The 25,126-nt window shown below is 36.9% G+C and overlaps 1 protein-coding gene and 1 long non-coding RNA gene across 2 annotated transcripts in view; one reads left to right on the top strand and one right to left on the bottom strand.

Annotated features, from left to right (window-relative positions):
• Positions 1–4,534: 4,534 nt before the first annotated feature.
• LOC105278139 (monocarboxylate transporter 12) overlaps positions 4,535–25,126 on the top strand; it is a 41,589-nt gene continuing 20,997 nt past the window's right edge. Inside the window, exon 1 of the mRNA XM_026975302.1 lies at positions 4,535–6,239. Within this exon, the coding sequence (XP_026831103.1) occupies positions 4,757–6,239 (1,483 nt within the window). The 5' untranslated portion in view covers positions 4,535–4,756. The remainder of the gene's footprint in view (positions 6,240–25,126) is intronic.
• LOC113563581 lies at positions 18,508–19,370 on the bottom strand. The gene is made up of 2 exons (XR_003407511.1): positions 19,282–19,370; positions 18,508–18,626 (listed from the first exon to the last, which is right to left on the bottom strand). It is a non-coding gene; the product is annotated as an uncharacterized LOC113563581 (long non-coding RNA).

Below are 25,126 nucleotides of genomic sequence, written 5' to 3' on the forward strand. Positions count from 1 at the left end.
CAATACTCATTGTTTATAACATATCTGTAAGAAATTAGTATACCAAGATAAAAGATATAGAAAAAGCATGGAAGATTGTCAACAGGAATAGAATTTGTGCATCTGCGAACTTGAATAATAGTAATAACAATAATAATTTCCCACTGTTATTTCCTAAACTGAAATATATATAAGATGTAATACACATATTTTATTACCAATACTATTTAACAATATTTTAATGTAACTAGAAGTCTTATTTTAGAAGCATAATTTGTAAACCAAAGAAATAGTATTTTCTAATTTTTCATTACCATGATTAATTAGAGACAAATTTGCTGACAAAAACAAGTGTATATAGATTAACATTCAAGCAAATTTGTAACATTTAGATGGGTGTCTGAGACTGCAAAAATAAAGAACAAAAATGTCCAATTCAATTATCTCGATGTTTCTTGCGATGGTCGCAACGGGAGTCGTTCGAGCACAAGGAGCAACGAAATGACTTCAATGCAAAAATCCGCGACAAACTTACTTATGTTCATTGTCCTCTAACAATAATCTAGGAGGTTCTCTGAGAGTGGCTTTCAACTGTTGGATACCGAAAAGAAAAGAGAACTTCTCAATATTCCCTGCATATGGTTTTCTGCAGTTTCTCAAGATTTCCATTTTTCCAATGTCTTCCAGTATGCTTATTTTATTCTCGCACATCGAAATATTTATTAGAATCAAAAGTTATTTCTAAAATAATATTTTTATATTTGTTCTATATGAAAATTGTTTGAATAAATAAAAACGTAGAATTTATAACTTTATAACGTTTTCCAAGTTAGCAATACACAAGAAATGCGGGAGGTACTACATATCATCGCTTCCAAGCAATGAACATTGAATAAGAAACACGCAACGTACAAGAAATCCACCTCGCAAGTTTGCAAGTGTCGACGACGAATCGCAATGAGTAGGTGTAGGGTAATTAGGAAGGAACGACTGATGAAGGCTTACCGAACGTCATGATGAGGCAATTTGTAGGACGCATTAGTCTTACTCAACTTTCCAGTTCGATAGTGTAATCATATCTTCGTGCAAAGTGCTTTCTTCTTTCTTAAGCCTTGCAAACAATATATAGAGCACAATTTGAAAAATAATATTAACGTAATAAAATAACATTTTGTACTTTTTTATAATTAATAATATTAATTTAATTAATTTATTTAATTTCAATTTGATTTATGCTTAAAAGAGTAATTATTTCCAAAACAATTAATCATCGCTCAAATTTCATAAATATATTTGGTTTTTATAAAATATATAATGTAAAGTGTGAAGCATATTGATATCTTTTGCTATAAAAATGCAATTTCGTCTAATCGTGTAGATTAAATAATGATGATATTAAAAGTCGAAGGGCGATAATATTACTGAAGGTGAAAGTCTATATCGGTCCTATAACAGCCTGGGTACTTCAAGTCGTAAGTATCGTCTCTTATTGTTATACTGGGACTGCGTCCCGTCAAACGTGACGTCCTGCCCGAGTAATAGCTGCTCGACAGTTCCTTTGTTCGTCCACCACTGGAGAACACTACTCCCCGTCAACCATATTGTAGCGTTCGGTGTCTTCCATAAGAAGCCGTATCGAATCGATATGTAATAACGGGTTGAAACATGACACGCGGAAAAAGTGTTGACGAAGTCCTAACGAAACAGCACGCACGTTGGCATACGACGTCGGCATGAGTATTCGGTCAAAAGCAGATCAAAGTCTTTAACGATTTAACCCTCAACCTCAGCAAACTGCGAATCACTCTCGTGAGGTATAATTTTATCTCAAACTGATCAAGTTTAATAATGATTATCTCTGACGTCTTGCGTCTAATAAATTTTCTGATAAATGACACAGAATTACTCCAACTTCTCTTTCTGGTTCAAATATAGTTTTATAAATGTTGGAAACACACGTGAATAGTGCCTCGCGTATACATTGCACATCTCTGTTGCATTATGAATTAAAAAATAAAAATTGCGCGAGCCCAAACTGTACGTAACGTTTCCGCGGTTAAACGCAGCGAATAAACAATCTGGGAGTTTCACGCTGAGGCACCTCTTTCAAAGCTAAATCGAAGCTCCCATAATCTACTTTCGCAGCGGATGTTTATCGATCTCGCCGTAATAAAATATCCGCTTAATCCACAGATATATAAGCACAATGGCAGCTGCGCGCTCCTCAATTCATATATTCCGGGCAACGAGAGAATAATGTCCGCAAAAAGGAGAGAAATAAAACCGACCGGGATTTACGAAGAGAGGACCGTCAAAGGCGCAGGACTTGCGAAGGGATCTTCCGTGGTGCAAGAATGGAAAGGTTGAGATTATCGCGGCAATTTAGCTTTTTATTCCTCGCGTAATAAAATGACTCGGCCTACCATAAACACCGTTGATGTACAGACGAGCATCAGGCTTCAACTGTCTGAAATCAGAGATGAACCGAAGTACTGCGAAGATTAAAACTGATTGTGCGATACTTCCGAAGGTTCACTCGCTCTCGCTCGCACGTGGAAGCTTTCGCGCCGATGACATTTTAACCATCATGAGCCAAGCCGTCAAAAAGGAACGGTAAATTATGGTGTGCTATTGCGTAATGCGCAGAGTATACAGCCTTGCTCCTCGCACGCGTTTTATGCGGGACAAGTGTGATTTCGAGTAGCCAACTAATTACTCGAGGGCAACGCTCAAGAGCCGCTCGGACGTTTATCTTTGACAAGGGAAGACAAAGTGTTTCCTTTATGCGAACTGTTCCGCGTGGTGTGCCGCGAAGTGGCGAGAGTATTTCTCCATTCATCATTTAACGATCGAACGAAAAATTTCAAGCCGGGATTAAAGTTTCATGAACCCGCAGTTTTATTCGAGTCGTTCCGCCCTCTGTTCAAATCTGCGAAGAAAAATCTAATATCGTCAGGTCATTGTATAAATGCAACCAAATGCTGTTGACTTTATTAAGTCAAAGTTAGAATTGATAGAATCGCGCAAACATATGTTTCTATGCAATATATTCTTCCATCTTCTTCCAAATAACATTATTGTTCAGCTAATAGTGAAACGAAAAATCTCATTTTATTGTAGCACTTTATCCGACAATTCTCCTAAAATATAAAAGATGTTGAAAAAAAAGTAATCAACATCATAAGATATCTAAAGATCTTTCATCGTATGCACGATCATGGATCCGCGCGATATCCTCAAAGAAATGGAACGGAGCAGCGCATTTCAGCGGATTGCTTCCGCGATACCGGTCATTCTCATAGAAATACGCATAGATATGTAACACAGATAGTACGATCCATTATGAACCAAGATAAATACTGAAGATCATCTCGCCAAGTCCAGTGAGTAATAGCCGCATTGATCAACATGAGAAAAGCAAACCAGAAGCGAGAAAGAGAGAGAGAGAAAGAGAGAGAGAGAAAGAGAGAGCAATGACGTTCCCGATGAGTGAATCGGTCGAGCCGACGAATCGGCACTGGGGAGGTTCGGAGAAGGGCAAGGAAAGTCCGCTCCGCCGAAGAAGAATCATAAGGAGTAAGGAGGAGATCACCGGCGCAAGAACTAGAAACAACCATCGGCAGGACGTGTCTTCGGGCGCTGATGAACGATCGCGCAATGTCACGGTGGGGGAAAAGTGGAGTAACATAGAACAGATCCAAGGTGGAACACACAAGGGCACAAAGACAGAGGTGGAGGAAGAAGGAGCAACGACGACAACGACCACCACGTCCAACGACCGACCGGCGGCTCCACTCCTGAAGCGGAGAGACGTCGCCGGCGGAGTCGCAGCCGCGGAGGGACGGCACTCGCGCGGCGAGCCGAACGTTCAGTTCGCGCGCTGAGCGTGTCGCGCTCGGTCGACGCGCGGTTCTGTTTCTCTCGTGCGATGCACGATATCCTGCCAGCATTCCGCCACCGTATCTCAGAAGAGAATAAGAGCCCGACTCCACTTAATCGCGAGAACAACAAGGATACTCCGTGACGTTTCCCTCCTTCGAAATCGGCCGGCGCGAGATGACTTTCCGAAAGTTTCGCCACTGACACGATCGCGGGTACGTTATGACGATCTCGACGCGGCCTTCTCGGTCTCCCGAGACGAGTTCTTTTTTTACCTCTAGAAATTGTTTCTCGAAGTTTTGCAAGATTTTCAATTAAATGCTGGTCACCGCACAGAGTAAAAATTACGATTGTACTGATGAAGACGTCGTCACCTTTCAGGAGCAAGAACTCACAGTCAACGCGCACAGCGGCATTAGTTTCAATTTATATTGCTGAAGTTAAAACTAAGATGCAATTCTTAAATTTTTAATTTTATTGCTCATTGATAATACATACTAAAAAATGAAAAAATCAACGGATTTTATTTAATACAAATTACATTTAATAGATAACAATTTTCCATAATGCTACGTAAATATTTGTTTTTTTTTAAATAAAATAGATCATAAATATTAATTATGTCTACAACAAATAATAATAATATTAAATTATCGATAAAGAATGGTCCGTTGGCACGATAAAAATAATAAATCAAGAATCGTTTATCGCGATTTAATCTTTCATTTGAATTGCAAAATTCAAATCCCGAAACAAGCATTTCTCGAGCTTTGAATTCCTAATCAGGAGGGAGATGGAAGAGGCGGAAGAAGGGAAACAACGACGACGACGAAGACGGCGACGACGAGGACGAGAATCCGTGTGACACCTTGAAGTTAGAGAAAGGGAATTCTGGATAATGACAGCCTGCATAGACCCCAAAGTTGGCGAATACCAAGTGGTAGCAGCTGCAGGACTATCACGATCTGCGAGCGAAACTGACGAAGTTGTCAAATCTTGGATCGACCATGATCACCGCGTCAATTACCCCGAGGAACTTCTCGACCAACCGAGGAGACGTGATCGCCTGACCAAGTATTCGGACAGTGACAATAATATCAACCATTATACACAAAATGATAGAGAATGGTCACAGCAAGAAGAAAAATTATTTTCCGAAAGGGAAATTCATATTGTCGACAATCCGAATATCAACGTGAATCACGATACGATGGACAGTAAAATTTGCAACAATGTCATCAGCGATCGCAAGATAACTGTGTGCAGGAAAGACAATGAGAACCGCAGTGAGCGAGAAGACACATGCGAAAGTGCACTGTCAAATCAAGACAAGATCGGGGAATATAAAAAGGTACTTAAACGCAATTATACGAGTGAGACTGTCCTCGATAACGAGTACTGTGACGAACGGGAGACACGCGCTGCTCGCGCAATAAAAGTCCCGATTGCACCGGCGAACAATCGCATAAAAAATCCATCCAAATCAGCATACGCCTCCCAGGGTGTCGATAAAGCGATCGGCGGCTCGGATAAACGCGGGGAAGGGGATATCGAGAACCGTAAAGATGACTGCGACGAGGACGAGGCAGAATCGATGGAAATCAGTTCGCCGCGAAGTCGCGCGTACCCTCGCGGGAACGACGTCGTTGTATGCGCTACCACGCCGGGCACAGACGCGCATCGAGAAGCGCTTCGGAGTGAAGCGAGTCGCAAGATCGTTCGCACCCCCGGCAAAGACACCTACGCGCGATCGCCCGGAAAAACGCGACGATCCGCGTCCACGAGGAGGATCGCCATCGCAGATCAAGCGGACTCCTCGAGAACTCCTGAAACGGATCGTCAGGATACCGTCGTCCAGTGCGTCGTAGAAAGGAAGGGTTGCGCTAACGCAACGCGAAGATGCGAGAACTGCGGAGAGCCGCACTTCCCTTATGGTCGACACTCTCATCCGTGGAAGTATTCGGGTTGTCTGAATCGGGACGTCGCCGACCAAGAGGCGACCCGAGACGCGGAGACCGGGATCGCCGCCGATCAAGGAACCGATTTGGGGAAGCCGGCGGCGCCGATCGCTGCCACGGCGGTGCTCTATCGCAGCCGATCGCTGCCACGATTGTCGGTCCATGACAGCGGAGTCGCTTGCAGCGATCACGCACCGGCGGCGCCGGCGGAGCAGACGCACGCGGCATCTCGTCAGCTGGTCGCTGATCTCAGGCAGCTACTCACGCTGAAGCAACACTACTACCCGGAGGGTGGTTGGGGCTGGGTGGTGCTCCTCGTGGGTCTGCTCGTACAGATCCTGTCACACGGCGCGCACGGATCCGTCGGCGTCTTCCTCGAGCAGGTGACGGTCAAGTTCGGCCCCCACGTGCGCCTGCAGGCAGGTTAGTCGATCTTGGGAGAATCGAGATTACCTGACTATCAATCACCGTTAGTCTACGGACAATCAACCGTCCAGAAACTTTCGGCGGATACTCTCATGTTGTCGTAATACGTCTTGCCTGATTAAACCGTGCAGTCCACTTTGCTGTTATCTGTCTTTGTCTTCTAACTAAATTAGCTCTGGATCTAAAATTTTTTAATTATAATATGAACATTATATTTATATTTATCTATAAAAATAGAGATTATACATAACAGATTATTATTTTATTGATCTTCATTAATGTTGTATTGTGTTGAATAACTTACAAATGTATTATACATGTAAAAGGTAAAATTTTAAAATCGTTTTATGCCAAGCAAAATAAACAGTGGCGCACGAATACTTTTATTTGTTAGTGAACAGTTACACGATATTGATTGACGGTCATCAAATTTGATCAGTCCCGTGTTTGCGTAACGAACCAGTCGATGTTCTCGAACGAAAACACTGATTGACTCCAATTTCCCCAATTTAAATCTTGCTCACGCAAAACGAGAGATGCGATGAATAAGATTTTCGATAACAGGAGAAAAGATAAAAATGACAACACGCAAAGGAGAAAATTCTAATTTATTAACGTAATTTCTGTGTGCGAAGAATTTTTACTAATATTCATATATATTCTAAATATAGATTCTAAAGAAAAAAGTCGCACACTTACCGGAATCGGTCACGCAATGTGGGAACGTATCAGCTGATATTACAACTGCTGCAGGAAAACCGCGGTACATTTTTAACATTACCGCATTTAACTTCGAACACTTTGCGACATTTCCCCCGTAGGAATCGCACGCGTGCACATATCACTGGCAGACGACCAAAAGCGGAAAATCGCGACACGTTCTTGCAGCTGCGTTTAATAAGCCGTGTTTTTGTCGCGTTTAGAATCGCTCGTCTGGAAACAGCGAAACTGGAAAGTTATCGCACACTTGGACGTGTGCCATTGTACCCATATGTAAGGTACTCCGCATTATGTGGCTACTCATATGCCGCAAAATGATAGAATCAAATCTGCTAGACGATAAAATATTATTAATATAAAAAAATTTAGGATAGTTTAACATGCACTTTATATTATTCTTGTATTGATTTCCAGCAATAATTTGGTAACATACGCTCGAAACGGAAACGTACATGAGACTGTTTCCAGATTTTGTCCAAAATTACGGATGCTTATGTAATCAAGAAATAGAACGAAAAGAAATAGAAATCACGAATTGATGATCTCAACTGATCAATGATGACTATCGAGATATTCCTGGCTTTTGCGAGAGAGGAGGGAGGGGAGGCGCGGCAAAAGTAATCCAGCGAGAACGACGGCATTTGTATCAACGGCTACGGCTCGTGTCGGCTGTAATAATGCTACCTTATAAGGCATTTCGCGCATCGAGATGACGGCACATGGTCTCTCCTCCGCGTTTACGTTGGCCCAGATATCTCGCGAGACGGAAGCTCTTGTGTCGCGACATAAGGGGCGAAATTGCGGTATCACGAACGACGATGGTTACAAAAACTGGTGTGCTAACCTGCCGCTTTATGGTCGCGCCAAAGGAACTCCTTGTTGCGGGAGAACTTAAACGAATTTGACAAACGCGCAATCGTAACTATACAACGAGAAGAAATGGAAGTTCATGCGCTCGACGCGCAAAGCAATTAAACAGACATGAAGAGAATGTCTTGGCAGAGAAATTGCCTGAGAGTATCTGCAGGCGACATATGCAGGACCACTTTTTATTTTGACACATTATAAACACGTTATAAAAGAACTTAAAGAAATGTTCTTTAAATTCTTTATCTGCATTCTTCTGCAGATGTAAGAATTAAAATATTATCTTGAAATACATTGAGAAATGAGTGAGATATGAGATTTATTAAATGTAAAAGCAGTTTTTCTTTTTTTCTTTATAGCTCATGTGATTGAGCTAGAAAAGAATGATGTCATCGAAACGGATATATATGATATTAGAACGTTGATCCTATTCCTAAGATCAAGCTGCGAGAAAGTGTCTTTGCACGTCTGGATATATGCCAGACCTTGGTTCTCTCTTTAGATAGCTTTCAGTCACTTTCTTATTTAATTATTCGTCTGCTTAATTACCCTTCGAGCTAATCCCATGAGTTCAAATCCCAAAGAACAAAAACAGGGCCGATGAAGCCAATGTTATACGGATAAGAAGTATGATTTATGAAAAAGGTATGCAATAATTTAAAACCTATTTACATCCATTACATAAATGTCGCTTTCATCAAACGCGTTAATAATATAAAGAGTTTAGAACAAAAGGGCAATAGCAACATTCTAGACGAAGCATAATAGAGATAAAGCAGAGTAAATCACAAATAAATGTCTTGAAGGCATTGCGGCCCTGAGAGAGAACGTCAAGCAGGTGACGAACTGGCACATATGATAAGATCCACGGATCCAAATGCGAGCAAAAAATTTGGAAATGCGTCAAGAAAGCGACAGATCAATTTTTTGTTGGCACATTTAAATACCTGCTTCAGACATCTCGCGAAGAGATGCTGGCCTAGGGCAATGAAGTTCCGTCATCGTTAAAAACGCACCTGCCTTCTGTGTGATTAATCTGCATGGTTTTTTCATTTATAATTAATGTTTATTCTGCACATTATGCTTTTATGGAAACATTTTATGATGATGCGCACTTACTTTCAATCATAATTTTTATTTTTTGTAGAAAAGTAAATGCGTAAATGTGATAATATAATTCATGAGAGAAAAAGAGAGAGAGAGATATATATATGATATATTTAATGTTTAATATAAACGATTCTTTGTGTTCCTGTGTAAAAATTGATACAAATAAATTTAGTGTAATATTTAATCACCTTAATCTGTAATTCCAAATTATATAAAAATGCATTTACATATCAAAAAACCACTTTTAATTTCGAACCTTTTATCAATAAATTTAAGTATCAAAATAAGAAAACATTAATCTGGGATATCGAAATTTCATCATCGGCAGCGGCTGGCGGAGAGAGATTCTCATTGCACTTTAATTGCACTTTAATTTGATTCGATATTGCGGCACTCATTGCACGCTATTCAATTTATACATTTGTTACAGACATATAGTGTGAACACGTAAAATAAATTTAATCCTTCCTTTCGGACAGTTTTACATACATTGACATTTTGCATTAAGTGCAAAACAATTTCAGATTTATAGGGAATCATAAATCAAATCTTCTTTATCGTGTGTATTACGCATGAATACATGAGCGATACGATCTCGGTTCAATTTCTCGTTATATTACTTCAAAATTCTTGAACGCGTGTCACAATGCAAGCAAAACTATAAATTCTGTTATTACTTAAAATATGTACAAATACATCAACGTTTCTCTGTAATTTTTCATGTAAATTATGTTCCTTTTATAACGCACGTAAAAACTGAAAAACGAAATAAAATGTAAGAAATGAAAGTGCGAAATGAAATATAAAACGACGATATGTATAGTACAGATATAAGATGTGATACATATGTCTCTCTGATATAAAATCTCTTCGAAGGACTTATGAGAGCTTCGTGACGCACAAGTTTATCAATCTAAAGTACGATTCTCAAGTTAACTCTAAGATTTTAGAGAATGTTTTTTTATTTCTAGAAATAATAGAATTTAAATTATTTAAACTATTTATTTAAGATTATATATCTCGAATAATAACATTTTAAAAACTACCAATAGTTATTACACAAAAATTTAATATGTAAAACATACGAAAAGATTAGTTTTATGATAAATAATTATTTCTTTTATATAATTGATGACAAATATTTATATTCAAACCAGATTATGCATATTCATGCATACATTTACACGATTAATATACTTGCGTCCGTAATAAATAAACAGTATATTATATTATTTTTATTATGTTTTTTATTGTATGCCGATTCCGCCGAAAAATAATCGTATTATATGCACGCAACGCGTGCAAAACGTTTTTGAGATTGTGCCACGCCGAAGAAGTTCGCAAAGATTTCCACTCGTCTAAACTTGAGTCAATTACATTGGATTCTTTCCCCTCATCGATTCGCTCGGGAGCGAAGGAAAAGTCCGCAGATTAAAATTCCATCGGATTAAAATCCGAAGCCGGCCGCATTTTCTCGCGGCGTCTGGCGTCTGAGCTGGCCGGAGCTTCCGATAAGGAACGTGAAATATGTGTCGTGCCGGCGCGGCGCGGAATTGTCGTACGTACACGTTAATGTAAGTATAAGCGAGGCATGCGGGCATCCCCTCCGGGCAAAATCGCCACCGTGTTCAATTGTGAGACAGCGACAGCGCAGATGAAAGAGGTACGATAAAAATTGCCAGGCTTAAAAAGTTTTTTTTGGCCCCCCCGCGGCGGGCGCTTTCAACGCGCCGAGCCGACGCGTAAGTCCATCAAGATAAAGTCTGGAATGCCTATTGTCGCCGAGACATCTCTCTCTCTGTTTCTCTTAAGACAACGATTCCGGCTTACCATTTCTCCCCATTTCGCGCTAAATCTAATTTTCTTTTCTAATTTCAAAGATTATTTTTTTTAATGATTCGTTGGGCGAGGAATGCCATATATAATAATTGTAAGAGAATAGATGGTTCTAGAGACGGTGAGAACTAGAAGTTATGTAAAATTGTGAGAGAGAATGGATAAAAGATTTGATTTTTTATAAGAGTCTCTTAAGAATCAATCAGAATTTTTTTCTCTCCTGATGGCATATGCAAAAATGATTCTTGATTTTCTGTTGTTCAGTGCATTCAAAGTTCTACCAATAAAAATTCCTGGTTTAATAAACTTACTCTTTTTCATTAATTATTATTATTAATTTTAATAATAAAACAGCCCGGAGTAAACCGAATATTTGATAGATCTAACGTATACCGAGTATATAGTAAGTTTAATATTTAAATACTTATTTAAATACTTGGCTAATTGAATGTATTTTCACGACTTTGTTCCTAAAATTGGCTATTAAATATTACACTCACTGTTCTCGCCGTGTAGTTCCGCGAGCTCTGGATTCAACCTACGATGTAATCGTAACTACGTTACGATAATATTATAATGTGTATTATTATAATAATAAACTATTCTAAATACTCAAAGTTGCAGTTGTGTGTATGTATGCCTACGTGATAATGAATGCATAAATAACGAACATATAAAACATGTGCGAGAAGTGAATAGATAATTTGTGTCAACGGAGAGCGTTGAAATTTCCGTCGCAGGTCGCTTTTTAACACGCAGATTGTGTCTCATAAAATAATGAGAATACGAGCAACGCAAAAATACCGTCGCACGTAAGCGAACCACACACGAAAACATGCGTTCTTAGCATTGCATACGGGAAGTATCACAATATTTTCCATACCAAAATATAAAAGAAAATCTATCTAATAGCTTGAACCGTCATTATTATAAATTTTTGAAAAATAGAGAATACTGGATTACGAGAGAAGATATAAGTTAAAATTTATCTTTTATTATTAATAAATGTAATTTACATCGATAAATATAAATCTTATATATAAGAGGAAATAAAATTTGAGTATTTAATTAAACTGGTAATAATACTAACAGTGTGTTATGTTATGAAAGTTATACCCAGTATATTACGAATATACTATAGCCACTGAAAAACTGAACTGACATGCCATCAATCTTTTCCATATTATGCAACGCGCACGTTTGCATCCAAAGACTTGTATCTCGTTGTCGATAAAGTGCACCGGATCGCAAACATATTTGATGCGCTCATATCCCTTTGCTGTTCAAAGATAGATTGCGCACGAACACTATTGTAAATAAACAGATTGCATCGCTGATGTAATCCATCGCTTACGTGTAGCACATGTACATCATGAAAAGAAGACTCTCTTAAAATAAAATGAGTATTACTACACTGCGCGTATATAAATAATTGATTTTATTATCGCGTGTAAAATCTCAGTTTCTATCAAAGCGGATGATAAAAGATATTAACAGATATCAGCAAATTTGAGAGAATAAGCAAAATTTATAAAATTAATTATTGTTTACTTGGCATGTTATGTATCACCGAAATGGCAATGATAGTGACGAAAATTTCTCGGTCGAGATCAAAACGACAATCTAAATTACTGCGAGCTTCGTTCTCTCGAGAGGATTAGCCTCGGAATATAATCCAGACGATCTACGATACGAAAACGGAAGACCGCTCCGACGTCTAACAGGATCCGGTTATCTCTGGAGATCGCTTTCTCGGTGCGCCTCGTTACCGCAATTGTAATCGAGAAACGCTTCGCGCTTCCCATGGAACGTCGTCCGAAATTGTCCACTGCGGCTCACGGCGAGCCCCGTAAAAAAGACGTCGACCCTTTGGTACTTTTCGTTTCGTCTTTCGCTTTCTCTGTACGTACGTCCGTCCATGTGTCTGTCGCGAATATTCCTGTTACTGAAAATGCGTGCCAGACACGTATCGCGCGCGGAAATCGCATTCGTAAATCCTTCGCAACGCGTTTAACGACTTGCACGTTGCTCGTCAAAAAATAATTTTTCCAGACGAATTTATTCATCATGAATGTCAACGTCAAATCATTCGTCACGTTTATATGACATTTTACGTAAGTTACAAACGAAATCATTATTAATGATTCTTCAATTTCTACAGTTGTTAAGTGTATTCGAAGTTCCACCAATGAAAATTACTGGTTTAATAAAATTACTTTTTTTATTAATTATTATTATCAATCTTATCGTGAAATAGCGCAGAAAAGACTATTAAATGGACGTATAGCTTTACATTCACGAAGATGCGAATTGTCAAGCAATCTCTCGGCGATCAAAGACGGATTGATACGATTTTACGATCAAGTAGAAAAAATATGAGCCGTCGTCAACGTGAATGGAACGTAACGAGCAAACGCGCGCACCATAAATTCATAAAACAGACTGAAATAATAGTCTAAGTAGTAGCATGTTATTAAACAATCAAAATTTAACTATTTAACAATCCGTAAAATATACACTAAAAAAAGGTTTAATCATTATTATGAATGTAAAATATACACTAAAAAAAAGGTTTAATCATTATTATGTATTATTTTGCTAAATAGTAGGCACTTTTAGAACGTAATCTTACATATCGTGCATATCGTGAAAACGTGAAACGTGAAAAGAGATACAACATTTCTTAACTCGTTCTTATTTATAGTAACGCCATAATTACGCCCACACTTAACTCCGGCGGTCCCGAGCGCCACTGCAATTATCACGTAATTGATTTTAAACTAATTATATACGCGCGCAACCATCCCGTGCAATTTAATTGCATTTGCAAACGCAATTTAATTTCTTTACACATATCGCCAGTGATAATCCGTTAGTGTTTTACCATCAGTGCTTGTTATTGCTGCGGTACCAATATCAGTATTGTGCCTTATATGCCTTTGTTATGTAATGTATTCCTGTTTTTCAAATATTGTGATTCAATCCTACATATTTTCTGCATTTACATTCTCATCTTCCTTCTGATAATTATGCATTAAGCACTGCAATAATGGATCTAACGCATCATTCATCTCGATCTGTTTTCGCGCGGAACTAATGAGGATTTATTGGACACCCAGAAATATAATCGTCAGTGTTATGAATCGACGTTGCTGAGAGGTCGATTTCTTCTATGAATATCTTCTATGGATTTGCTCGAAGTGCGTTTAAAATAAATTGTTCGTGGGTGTTAAGCAAGAAAGAAGGAAAGAGAAAGTGAAAGAGGAGAAAAGCTATTAAAGCTTTTATCGGTTTTGAGTGACACTTCGAAGGGTGTCACCGGAAGAATTTAACGAATCATTCAAGAGTGAGAAGATATCAGATGACACGATATATAATACCGGACTTGTTTTAGATCTGAAGATACATATCTTTCTTCTGGGAATCCCATTTCGCATTTATATCACAAAAATTTTAGTCGCGTATTTTAATGTTATGCGACATAAAAAAGTTTTAATAAATGGGATAGATCTTAAAAACTTAATTGACTTCGTAAGTTGGTTCTTCGAGTATTGTATCGAGGAAACCTGCCAAGAACGACAAACATAGCGTGTCTTCTTATTTCGATCGATATTGCAATATTGCAGGCACGTACGAGGATCTAATTTTCTATCGACAGCAAAGAAGTGAGTTTTCGTATAAAATTGAACATTTACTTCATTGCGTTCTCTGATAAAATTCAATTATCGCGTTCGTCCTCATACAATTAATCTCATTATTAAATTTACTAGTTTTAGAGAAAGTTTTCAGTTCAAACATTTGCAGGATACTAATTTAAAAAATGGAATATGTGAACAATTACTATGACCTCATGATCAGATATAATGATTGTAACTTGTGAAACAGTGCGAAAAGATATTTTTGCAATACTGGAACGTGTGGGAGTAAAGTCGAAACGTGACTAGAACACTTGGCAATGAAACATCTACTCAAGAAGCGTGAGCGCAACAAGTCGATTACGATCCTTACGTGATACTTGTCCCGGCACAAGATAGAATACGAGCTTTGCATGTACTTATGAACTACGTGCGTATAATAAAATCACTCGCGATACATTTCTGATGAAGAGTGGCATCTCTTGTAAATCCCACATGAGCTATTCATCGCGATAAAAAAGAATTGACAATTGAATATATTTTTACATAAGGTTTACACGAAGAATTAAATGTTATAACGCAATGTATTTCTTGCATAGCAAATTATTTGCAGATGCATTTTAAAATATAAATATACATGAAAATATGAGAAACCTAAGCAATAATAGGTTTCAAGATTGTTATAAAAATTTTATGAGCTATTTAATATAAAATACCAAAAATCGGTGAACAGAGATAATAATATCATTGAGAGCTTGATTTATTATATATATAGCATATGTTTATGCACTAACTGTATATTTAATGAATTTATATAAGAAACTTTAATATCGATATTTCATTAATATCGAAGATATCCGCGTGCAATGATTTTTTGTACTCAAGGGATGATCGTATCGTTCGAGGGTCCCAAACGGGCTCTTCGTTATCGTGTGAATAAATTCGAACCTCCTGTCAGAGGCATCGCCTGTTCTAGAAAGAAAGGGGGCCAAGAACCCGCGCTAGAAAAACCTTCCCACCATTCGCGGGTGTAAAGATATGCGTACAAAAAGAGACAGAGATTTGCTATCATCCTGTCGCTAGCAGAAATCGAAAACTTATCACGCTGCCACCAACGTTCCCCACTTTTTAAAAGCGATTAGAATTCTATAAAATTACGTCGCCATATTTGACATTATATATTGAGGAACCATAGAAATCTTCGGTTAGAACCAATCGACTGTACAGTTCTCGTTACAAATCGTTTCATCCGACTCTGCGTTACGCTACGACTTTGCGATCGCGATGAAGTCATCTTGCAATCGATATTAGCCTTTTAAGTAACAGAGTGTAAAAGTTTCTTCATAAATTTTACTTTCACCAAATAACTCTGTTAGAAGGCAGCATGCGCCATATTTCATACGTTCTCGGCTGCAAACTCGTGTGATATACGCGCGGGTTTATCTGAACCAGATAACTATGTCTCAAGAGAGATTTCGAGAGAGAGCTGCCTTGCCGGCCATGGTTTTGTAAGCCATGGTCCGCAACCATTCGCCCGAATATCACAGTTCACGATGGTTACTGCGAATAAAACAGGAATACCTACACGCGATAGCGATGCAATTGCGATAATATTATAGTACATGTATAAATATTATAGTATTTGTCACGTAAATGAAAACTTGCAGGCAAATGATATTTGAGCTTGATTTGGGCTATACAGGGTGTCCCGGGTTTTAACCGACAAACTGCGGGAGCATATTCTACTAGTGGAAATAAGAAAAAATTCTTATATCGAGTTTGCTTAGAAATGCTTTATTACAAAGTTATAAACCAATATTGAAAAGAAATATGAGATACGTAACAACGGATTTTTTCACAAAAATAAAAATTATCTACGCAATGATTTAGTGACGCATTTCAAAATGTTGTCCTTGCACATCGATACAAGCTAGACATCGACGTAGTACAGAATTTGTTACAGTACGACATTCCTGAAAATTTTGTTGCATCTCAGTAACTGAATTAGTAATTCGTTGCTTTAAATCTATCTGGTACTCTCCTGTTAGGAAATCTACGTTGATACTCTCGTACGGCAGCTCGTGCATTTCCGTCACAGAATCCGTACACGAAATGAATATCGGTGTATTCCTCGTTTGAAAACACTTTTGGCATTCTGATAGTAATTGCTAGTTGACACGACGATTGAAATCTAACAGCTACTGTTGTGAAAGTAACAATCATACTGAATCGTTTCAACATAGTGAACATGAATACATGTGAATACACATAACATAAACATCTTCGACCTTCCAAATTCTACACTATGTTCCGTTGTTACTTATCTCATATTTCTTTTCAATATTGGTTTATAACTTTGTAATAAAGCATTTCTAAGCAAACTCGATATAAGAATTTTTTCTTATTTCCACTAGTAGAATATGCTCCCGCAGTTTGTCGGTTAAAACCCGGGACACCCTGTATATAATCCGATAATATACTTCGAGACTTGGCTTGATGGAAAATTTAACACGCGCTTCTGAGAAAATTTGATTAACCGAATAGAATTGTGCGATTCAGTTCGAGAATGCATACCCTGCTTGAAATAATCGTACATATATGCGCGCGTTAGATATACGAATCTATAAAGATAAATAACTGTTTTCATCTATAGGTGCGAATACAAGCGTGTAACAGAGGTTCAATAAAATATAAAGATTAATCGACTGCATGTTTATGAGGAAAACTATATAAAGCATATAGGACTTTTGTCTTTTCGAAATACAAGTGTAAAAGTGTAAAATATTTAGTTCTTTCATCGTGAATCTCTCAGTGTGATTTACAAATTACTGCATGCGTTATTACTATTCTACAAGTGGTAAAATTGAGCACTCACCAATGAGCGATGAAATCCTATAGAATCCATCACAGCCACTGATGAAATTGACCGACCATCTGTAATCTCTTCAGCTGGGAATCTCTCATCGGTTGCTCTTCAGTTTTCACTTCTTTTTGTACTTTGCACTTTTCACTTTGTTCTTTACACTTTATACTTCGCACATACGAGTTTATTCGCGACGCGATACTATTGTTAACGATATTTAAAGAATATTTATGTCGGCACAAAAGTCACTTCACTTTACTGGCGGAGTGCGATGATCCCACGACGAACTGCTCCATATTATGATGGCGAAGTTCATTTCCGAACAATATATTGCGAACATTGCTTCGCACAATATTTGCGAAGACTACTTCGCAATGTCTATGCGAAGATTGCGCGGCTTATTTGAAACGTAATTTAAATTTTAAATAATTAAATTTATAATTTATATATTTATTTATAATAATTAAATAATTTAAGTTTAATTGAACGTGTTTTACGTCTTTCTACTCGAAATGTATAATAATTTATAACGCGATTTCGAAATTGTTTAATAGGTATGTAGGCGAACAAAATATAATCGCGCCTATCAATGCAGTAAATGGAATATCAAGATAAAAGATTATGCAGTAAAATTGAATAATTAATTATAATTATAATTACACAATTTGCTCTAATGAATAAACGTGAATAAAATAATTCTTAAAAAATTCTAATCTCTAATTTCTTTTTGACTGCGTGTCTCTAATCACGAATAATCGCGAATATGTATATATAAATATAATTAATGAGAAACAAATATAATTGCATCACAACGTGAGCAAATATTCATAAAATCATATGACAGTAAATTAGCTCGCGATTTTGCCTCGCGAATTTGAAATATCATCCTTTTCGATGGTGTTTGAATTAAAAACCATGCAAATCCAAAAAGATAAAATTATTCAATAAGATGATATAAATCAATAATATATACATATATTTTAAAGATATAATACTTAATTAAATAACCGAAGAATCTTTTTCGAAGAATTAAGAACACATGTAATTTATAAGATAGACTTAAAGACGAATAAGTTATGATTTATATCATTCTTTAATCAATAATTCATGCACAAAACTACGTAGAAAGTATCTTTCTATGTATTATACTAAAGCTATGTACTATACTACTGTAAATCACACTGATTATTGCAAAAAGACCATCACCATAATATACAAAATATTTTTACTTTTATTGTTTCAATTACTCACTCTACGATGCTTTGGCGTTGCACAATGCAAAAATCTCTTGCTCCTTTTAATTCTTGATAGCTCCACGAAAAAATGGCACTCCTCAATTTCGCAGTCATATTCCTTTACAAATTTCAATATAAAATTAATTTTATTTAATTAATTTTATAGTTACTGTCTTATTCATATTTTATTGCATCGAATTATATGAAATATAATTGCAAAATTGTAATTAATAACGGAAGCTAGCGAAATATTTCAATCGCATTGTGCGCACGTTTATGTCGAGAATATGTGTATTTAAATCCTTACGAAATTTAATTAAATTAATGCGTTCGTGAAAAATAAACATTTGCTCGTATGCACTACATTTTCTAATAACACTTGGATTTTAATTTAAATTTAATTTAATTATCAATTAATAATATCTTGTAGAGAATATTACTTGTGTCGATATTCGTCAACGGACGACAATAGAATGTTGCGCGATCTTGGGTCGAAGGTCGTTTTTGTGTAATAAGACGTCGATAATTTCAAGGATACACAACATTAATATGTGTGTATAATATATAAAATTTTCATTTAAAATTATATAATTTTACGATTGTATTTGTCTGAATACAATGCGAAAAATGAACTCAACACACACTAAAGTGCACACATGATTGCGCGCATTAATAACTCGCGCCTATTTCAATAAAAAATATTTATCAGTTTAATGAATAAATGTGATGTTTCACGATAACGGCGAAGAAATTGAAAAGATTTATCGATTTACCTTTGATTTACGTTTTTGAGCCGATCCTGAACTGGAGTTTTCGGTGCCGCGAATTTGCAATCTTCGCAGGATCTAGAGACAGTAATATTTCTATTATATTTTCATGCACTTGTTAGATTAATTATACAATTAATTATACAATATGTATAATTCTTGCAATCGCATGCGCGAGTAACGCGATACCATGTAGAAATGATCGCGCCAAAAGCGTATCGTAGCGTATCGACCATTGAGCGAAGGGGTTAGGAACGCGACTCGATCATTCGCGAGCTTATATCTTTATAATATCTAATAAAATCGCGGCGCTAAATATCGCAACGGATTCGCAAAATCCACGCGCGTGTAATTTCGACTCTAATAGTTCAAACATAAAGGTTAGCGCGTCAAAAGAACGTAAAAAAAGTAGATTATAAAATACCTAGTGCGATATGAATGACGCGCGAAGAGCAACGTGAAGTTGTCGAGATCACGTGATCACACGCGGGACAATGAGACAACGGAAAATGAAATAACGAGAGAAATCGCATAATGTATTACTACTGTTATTTTATCTTTTAGTGTGTGTGAAGCTGGCGTATCATTTCGCGGAAAATCATTAATTATTGAGAGTTCTGGCTCCCTTTTTAATAGTTCTAGAGTTCCTGATAGGTTAAACGCATAGTTCTGGCCATTAAAGCGAAAAAATCGCATAGTGCAAAGTGAGACGCCAATTTCACGCAGCGTCTCACTTTGTTCTGCGACAGTTTCCGCCATAATTCCGGCTAGATTTTAAAATATCTACAGTTCTATATGAGTTCTAGAAAGAGTTCTAGCGAAAAAAATTTTTTTTCATCTTTTTATAATTATTAAAGCTAAAAACTGTTTAAGGGAATGACGACTGGTTAATTTCAGAGAGTTCTGTGCTTTATGAAATATTTGTCGTGTAGTTCTGAACATATTTAACCATTTTCCAAAGAGTTCTCAATGCAAACATTAACAATTATTTAATAAAAAATTTTTATCATCCGAGAAAGACGTATCTATGGAGATATATGTGAGACGCTGGTCGATTTTCGAGAGTTTTGCTTATTCTAAAACAGTTCTCGTATAGTTCCGGACAGGTGCAATGCCTTTCCAAAGAGTTCTGATAGGAACAACGATTAGAAAAGTTTTTAAAAAATTATTTCGCCCAAAGAGTGGACGTTTTCGACTTTACCAGTGAGACGCTGGTTGATTTTCGAGAGTTCTGCTTATTCTAAAACAGTTCTCGTATAGTTCGGGACATGTGCAATGCCTTTCCAAAGAGTTTTGATAGGAACAACGATTAGAAAATGTTTTAAAAAATTATTTCGCCCAAAGAGTGGACGTTTTCGAATTTACCAGTGAGACGCTGGTTGATTTTCGAGAGTTCTGCTTATTATAAACAGTTCTCGTATAGTTCGGGACATGTGCAATGCCTTTCCAAAGAGTTCTGATAGGAACAACGATTAGAAAATTTTTTAAAAAATTATTTCGCCCAAAGGGTGGACGTTTTCGACTTTACCAGTGAAACGCTGGTCGATTTTCGAGAGTTTTGTGAAGACTAAAATATTTCTCGTGTAGGTCTGAACGTATTACCAATATTCCAAAGAGTTCCGACCGCAAACATTAACAATTATTTAATAAAAAATTTTTATCGTCCGAGAAAGACGTATCTATGGAGATATATGTGAGACGCTGGTCGATTTTCGAGAGTTCTGCTTATTCTAAAACAGTTCTCGTATAGTTCCGGACATGTACAATGCCTTTCCAAAAAGTTCTGATAGGCACAACGAGTAGAAAATTTTTTTTTAAATTATTGCAAATTCGCAGCACCGAAAAATCCAGTTCGGGCCAAACAAGATCGGCTCGAAGGTAAGCCCATAAATAATCTTTTCAATTTCTTCGCCGTCGAAAAACATCACAGTTATTCATTAAATTGATATATATATTTTCTATTAAAATAACCGCGAGCTATTGACGCGCGCGATTAATTAACTCTCACGAATAACTACTCCTATAAACATGTTGACGCGATGTTAGTTATTTATCGTACATTTTCCGCTAGGAAATTTTTTAAGATTCCAACAATTTCTATTTTTTGCGTTAAAAGATAAAATAGCATAATCCATGGATTACAAAATACCTAGTGCGATATGAATGTCGCACGAAAAGCAGCGTGAAGTTGCCGCGATCACTTGATCACGCGCGGGAAAATGAGACGGCGCATAGCGATAGAAATTGCGTAATGTATTAATTATATTTTATCTTTTAATATTTCTCCTGCCTCAAATTCTGCTTTTATAAAAACGTAGTATAAATTTTACTCTATCTATCTCGTTTGTGTCAGTAATTATGTTATTGTAAAGTAACACTTTTTTAAAAAAGCAGCATTTGGAGCAGGAGAAATTATACATCTTTTCTCTAGTAAATTCTTAAAACGATACTCGACAGCATCCTCACAACATAAATCTTAAAGAATGCAACTACAGTTGCGGAAGAACTCGACCAATCTTTGGACAAATATATCCCTATCCGCGTGTTCAAACTAGCAGTATCGATGTTCTAGCTCATTATATGCGTTGATCGAAAACGAAGAGTTTGGCGAACTCACGACGAGAACTCGGAAGCTGCTCACTACTTCAACTATCTACTCCTCTTTACGCGATGAGGCGCTTAACGACTCGATAGCAATCTAACTGAGTGACTCATGTTGCTTTTCTCTCAAGAGTTACGACCACCCTTCGCGTTTCTCCTGCCCATTCGCTGTCAGTTTCTAACTCTCTCCCTCTATTGCTTTACGACAAATGTATGATACACATACCGATTTTCGGTACTATCTATTTTTCTTGTCGGAATTTATGATATTACGCATTCAACATTCTTATTAAAATTGGTCGCATTGCATCAAACTGATTAAATTCAGGGAAAAGACTGAACAAACAGGAGCGCATATGTGATTCGTGCCAACTCTTTACGATCTTAATCCGGAATATCTGGCTCCATTTGACAAATAAATCTGAGCTCTCAATTGTAAAGAACACATCAAAATATCTGACAGCTGTTCGATGGATCCGTAACGCGTAGCATGTCAAGATAATCAAGTACGAATAAGTATAATCACCAATATCAACCTTGCAGAAAAGAGATAATAATAACTATAATAAATATCTAATTTTTTAAAATAATTAGTAGGATCATTAAAAGGAAATTAGTGTTGTGTTATAATCTAAAATAGAAACTTATTATTAATAATAATTATTATTAATATTTCTGAATTGTCTTATTCATCAGACTTATTTTTACCGAATAGAATGGCCTTGTATATATTGAAGCGAATAATCTTTCTCGCTTACAATCGCAACTGTCGATCGCAATTTACGAGAATCTCGAAGCTTTCGCTTGAGAAGTTAAAGGCGGATTACCGTGGACTTGGCTTACTACGACTGCCATCGTACGACTTATCCGAGTTCACCTCCACTTATTCTCCTCAAGAACCTTGACATTGAGACTTTCTCGTTGCATTGTTACCGCACACGCGCGAGCCAGTTGTTCCTTCCACGATTGCGAAGGGCCGTTATTGTTACCGTCTTAGTGTGTTCGACGAGATTGGTTACCGAACTGGAAGAGAATGGTATAAGAAGGCAGATTGCCATTTAGACCAAGAGTTATTAATCACGAGGAACAACGACTTTTGATGACTTGGCCATCGATGTATTTTTGCTTGGCTACTCCTTTGTCGCTATCGTCTTGATAATCCGCGTAAGATAACAATAATATCCTGAATACGTGCAATGAGCAGAATTTAATGGATTATAATATTAATCCTTCGCGCCGTCCACTTTGCATCGCCCTCTCGATATGGCGTTCTAATGCATAGTCATGCCGCACAACGTGTCACTTCTCCATTGAATTTTCCTCACTTTGACGGTTCAAATATTATTAATGTATTGTTCCTTATAATTCTCCATATAATTTCTATTTAATATTTTAATATATAATTTATCATTTATAATAAATTACAATATAAAATACATAGTAATAAATTATATATTAAAATTTTATATAACTAGTACAACACAGGCGCGCGCTATTTTATTTTTCAATATTAATAATGTTTTCGAATAACTTATTTGGCATATTGCAAAGAGGTCTCGACGATTGAAAATCAATCAGACCCATAAATAAAAAGTTCTAACCCTGAAACTTTTTTCTCTTTCCGGGGAGTTCTGAGTTGATGATATCAATATTTTTTATATTGCCTAGAGTTCTCTGCTATTGAAAATACCGTAAACTCAGAAATGAAAAAGTTCTCGAGTTTAAAATTTTTTTCTTCTCAGAGGAGTTCTGAGTTGATGATATCATTATTTTTTATATTGCCTAGAGTTCTCTGCTATTGAAAATACCGTAAACTCAGAAATGAAAAAGTTCTCGAGTTTAAAATTTTTTTCTTCTCAGAGGAGTTCTGAGTTGATGATATCAATATTTTTTATATTGCCTAGAGTTCTCTGCTATTGAAAATACCGTAAATACAGAAATGAAAAAGTTCTAGCCATTAAAATTTTTTTCTTTCTCCAAGGAGTTCTGTGCTATTTACACTGTTAGTTGGCATATTGCGAAGAGGTCTCGACGATTGAAAATCCTTTAGATTTAGAAATGAGAAAGTTCTAGCCATTAAAATTTTTTTCTTTTTCCAAGGAGTTCTGTGCTATTTATATTGTCACTAGTACAACACAGGCGCGCGCTATTTTATTTTGCAATATTAATAATGTTTTCGAATAATAATATCTTATATCTATTATTTATTATATGCACAATTATCACACTCTACCAAATTGTTAACCTTCACGCAAAAACAGCCGCGCGATGGTAATCTAAACTGAACATAGCGCACAACGCGAATCGAGATAACCAATCAACGTCTCGGAAAAGAGGCAACAATGATTTCGATTTGATTTAACACGGCTTTTTTAAGAGTGGATTACATATTAAATATTAATATTGGGTTGTAACATATATTGGTTCCGTTTTTTTAGTGTTTTTAATAACGAATGTATATTATACAACTCAATATAACAATATTATAATTTTCGTGCACATTATGCAAATCTCAGTGACATTTATTTAATAACTACGTAATATTGACAACAACAAAAACGCTTACTCTATGTGACCAATGACTCAGGATGTATCAATCAAATATTACAAGAATTCTATACACAATAGCATTTCGGATTTGTCAGTTGCCAAGACACACCTCTAGAAGTCAATGATCTACAAGAATAATCTCGCCCTTTGAACACGACGATAAAAATCGCGGCTTGTGTTACCGTTCTTGCCTAAGGCAGCCGGATTTTATACGCTCTAATCATCGAGGGACTTGGCGTGATTTGACCTCGTCGAAAAGACGACGAGCGAGAATAGAGCACCGGGCTCGAGGCGAAAAATGCGTTTTATACAACACGCGATTACTCGTGTGGTCGCTCGGCAGGAAGCGTTTAAGACGACAAAATCTTGCCACAGCGGGTGCGAGATTTATAATGGTTCGCGATATTCGACAGCTGCAACTGCTGGTTCCTTGGTAAAAATAGGCGTCGTCGTCGTCGCTTTAACGATACGATGTCGAGAACGATCTGTAAGAATCCTGCTTGTGTGATGATATTTATGCACTTTGACGGACAATCCTAATTTCTTCTTTAGGCACTTTAAACCTGTTTCGTTGCGATAGTCTAAGCAAATATTGTCAGACGTCGTTCGTTACGTGCTCGTTTTGACAGAAATGCCGGAATGAAGTTGATTTATAATGCTTTGTCCTTTGATCCCATCTTTTGAGATTTTACGAGAAAGA

The sequence above is a fragment of the Ooceraea biroi genome, chromosome 2 (assembly GCF_003672135.1).
Source record: "Ooceraea biroi isolate clonal line C1 chromosome 2, Obir_v5.4, whole genome shotgun sequence".
In the NCBI taxonomy this organism is placed as follows: domain Eukaryota; kingdom Metazoa; phylum Arthropoda; class Insecta; order Hymenoptera; family Formicidae; genus Ooceraea; species Ooceraea biroi.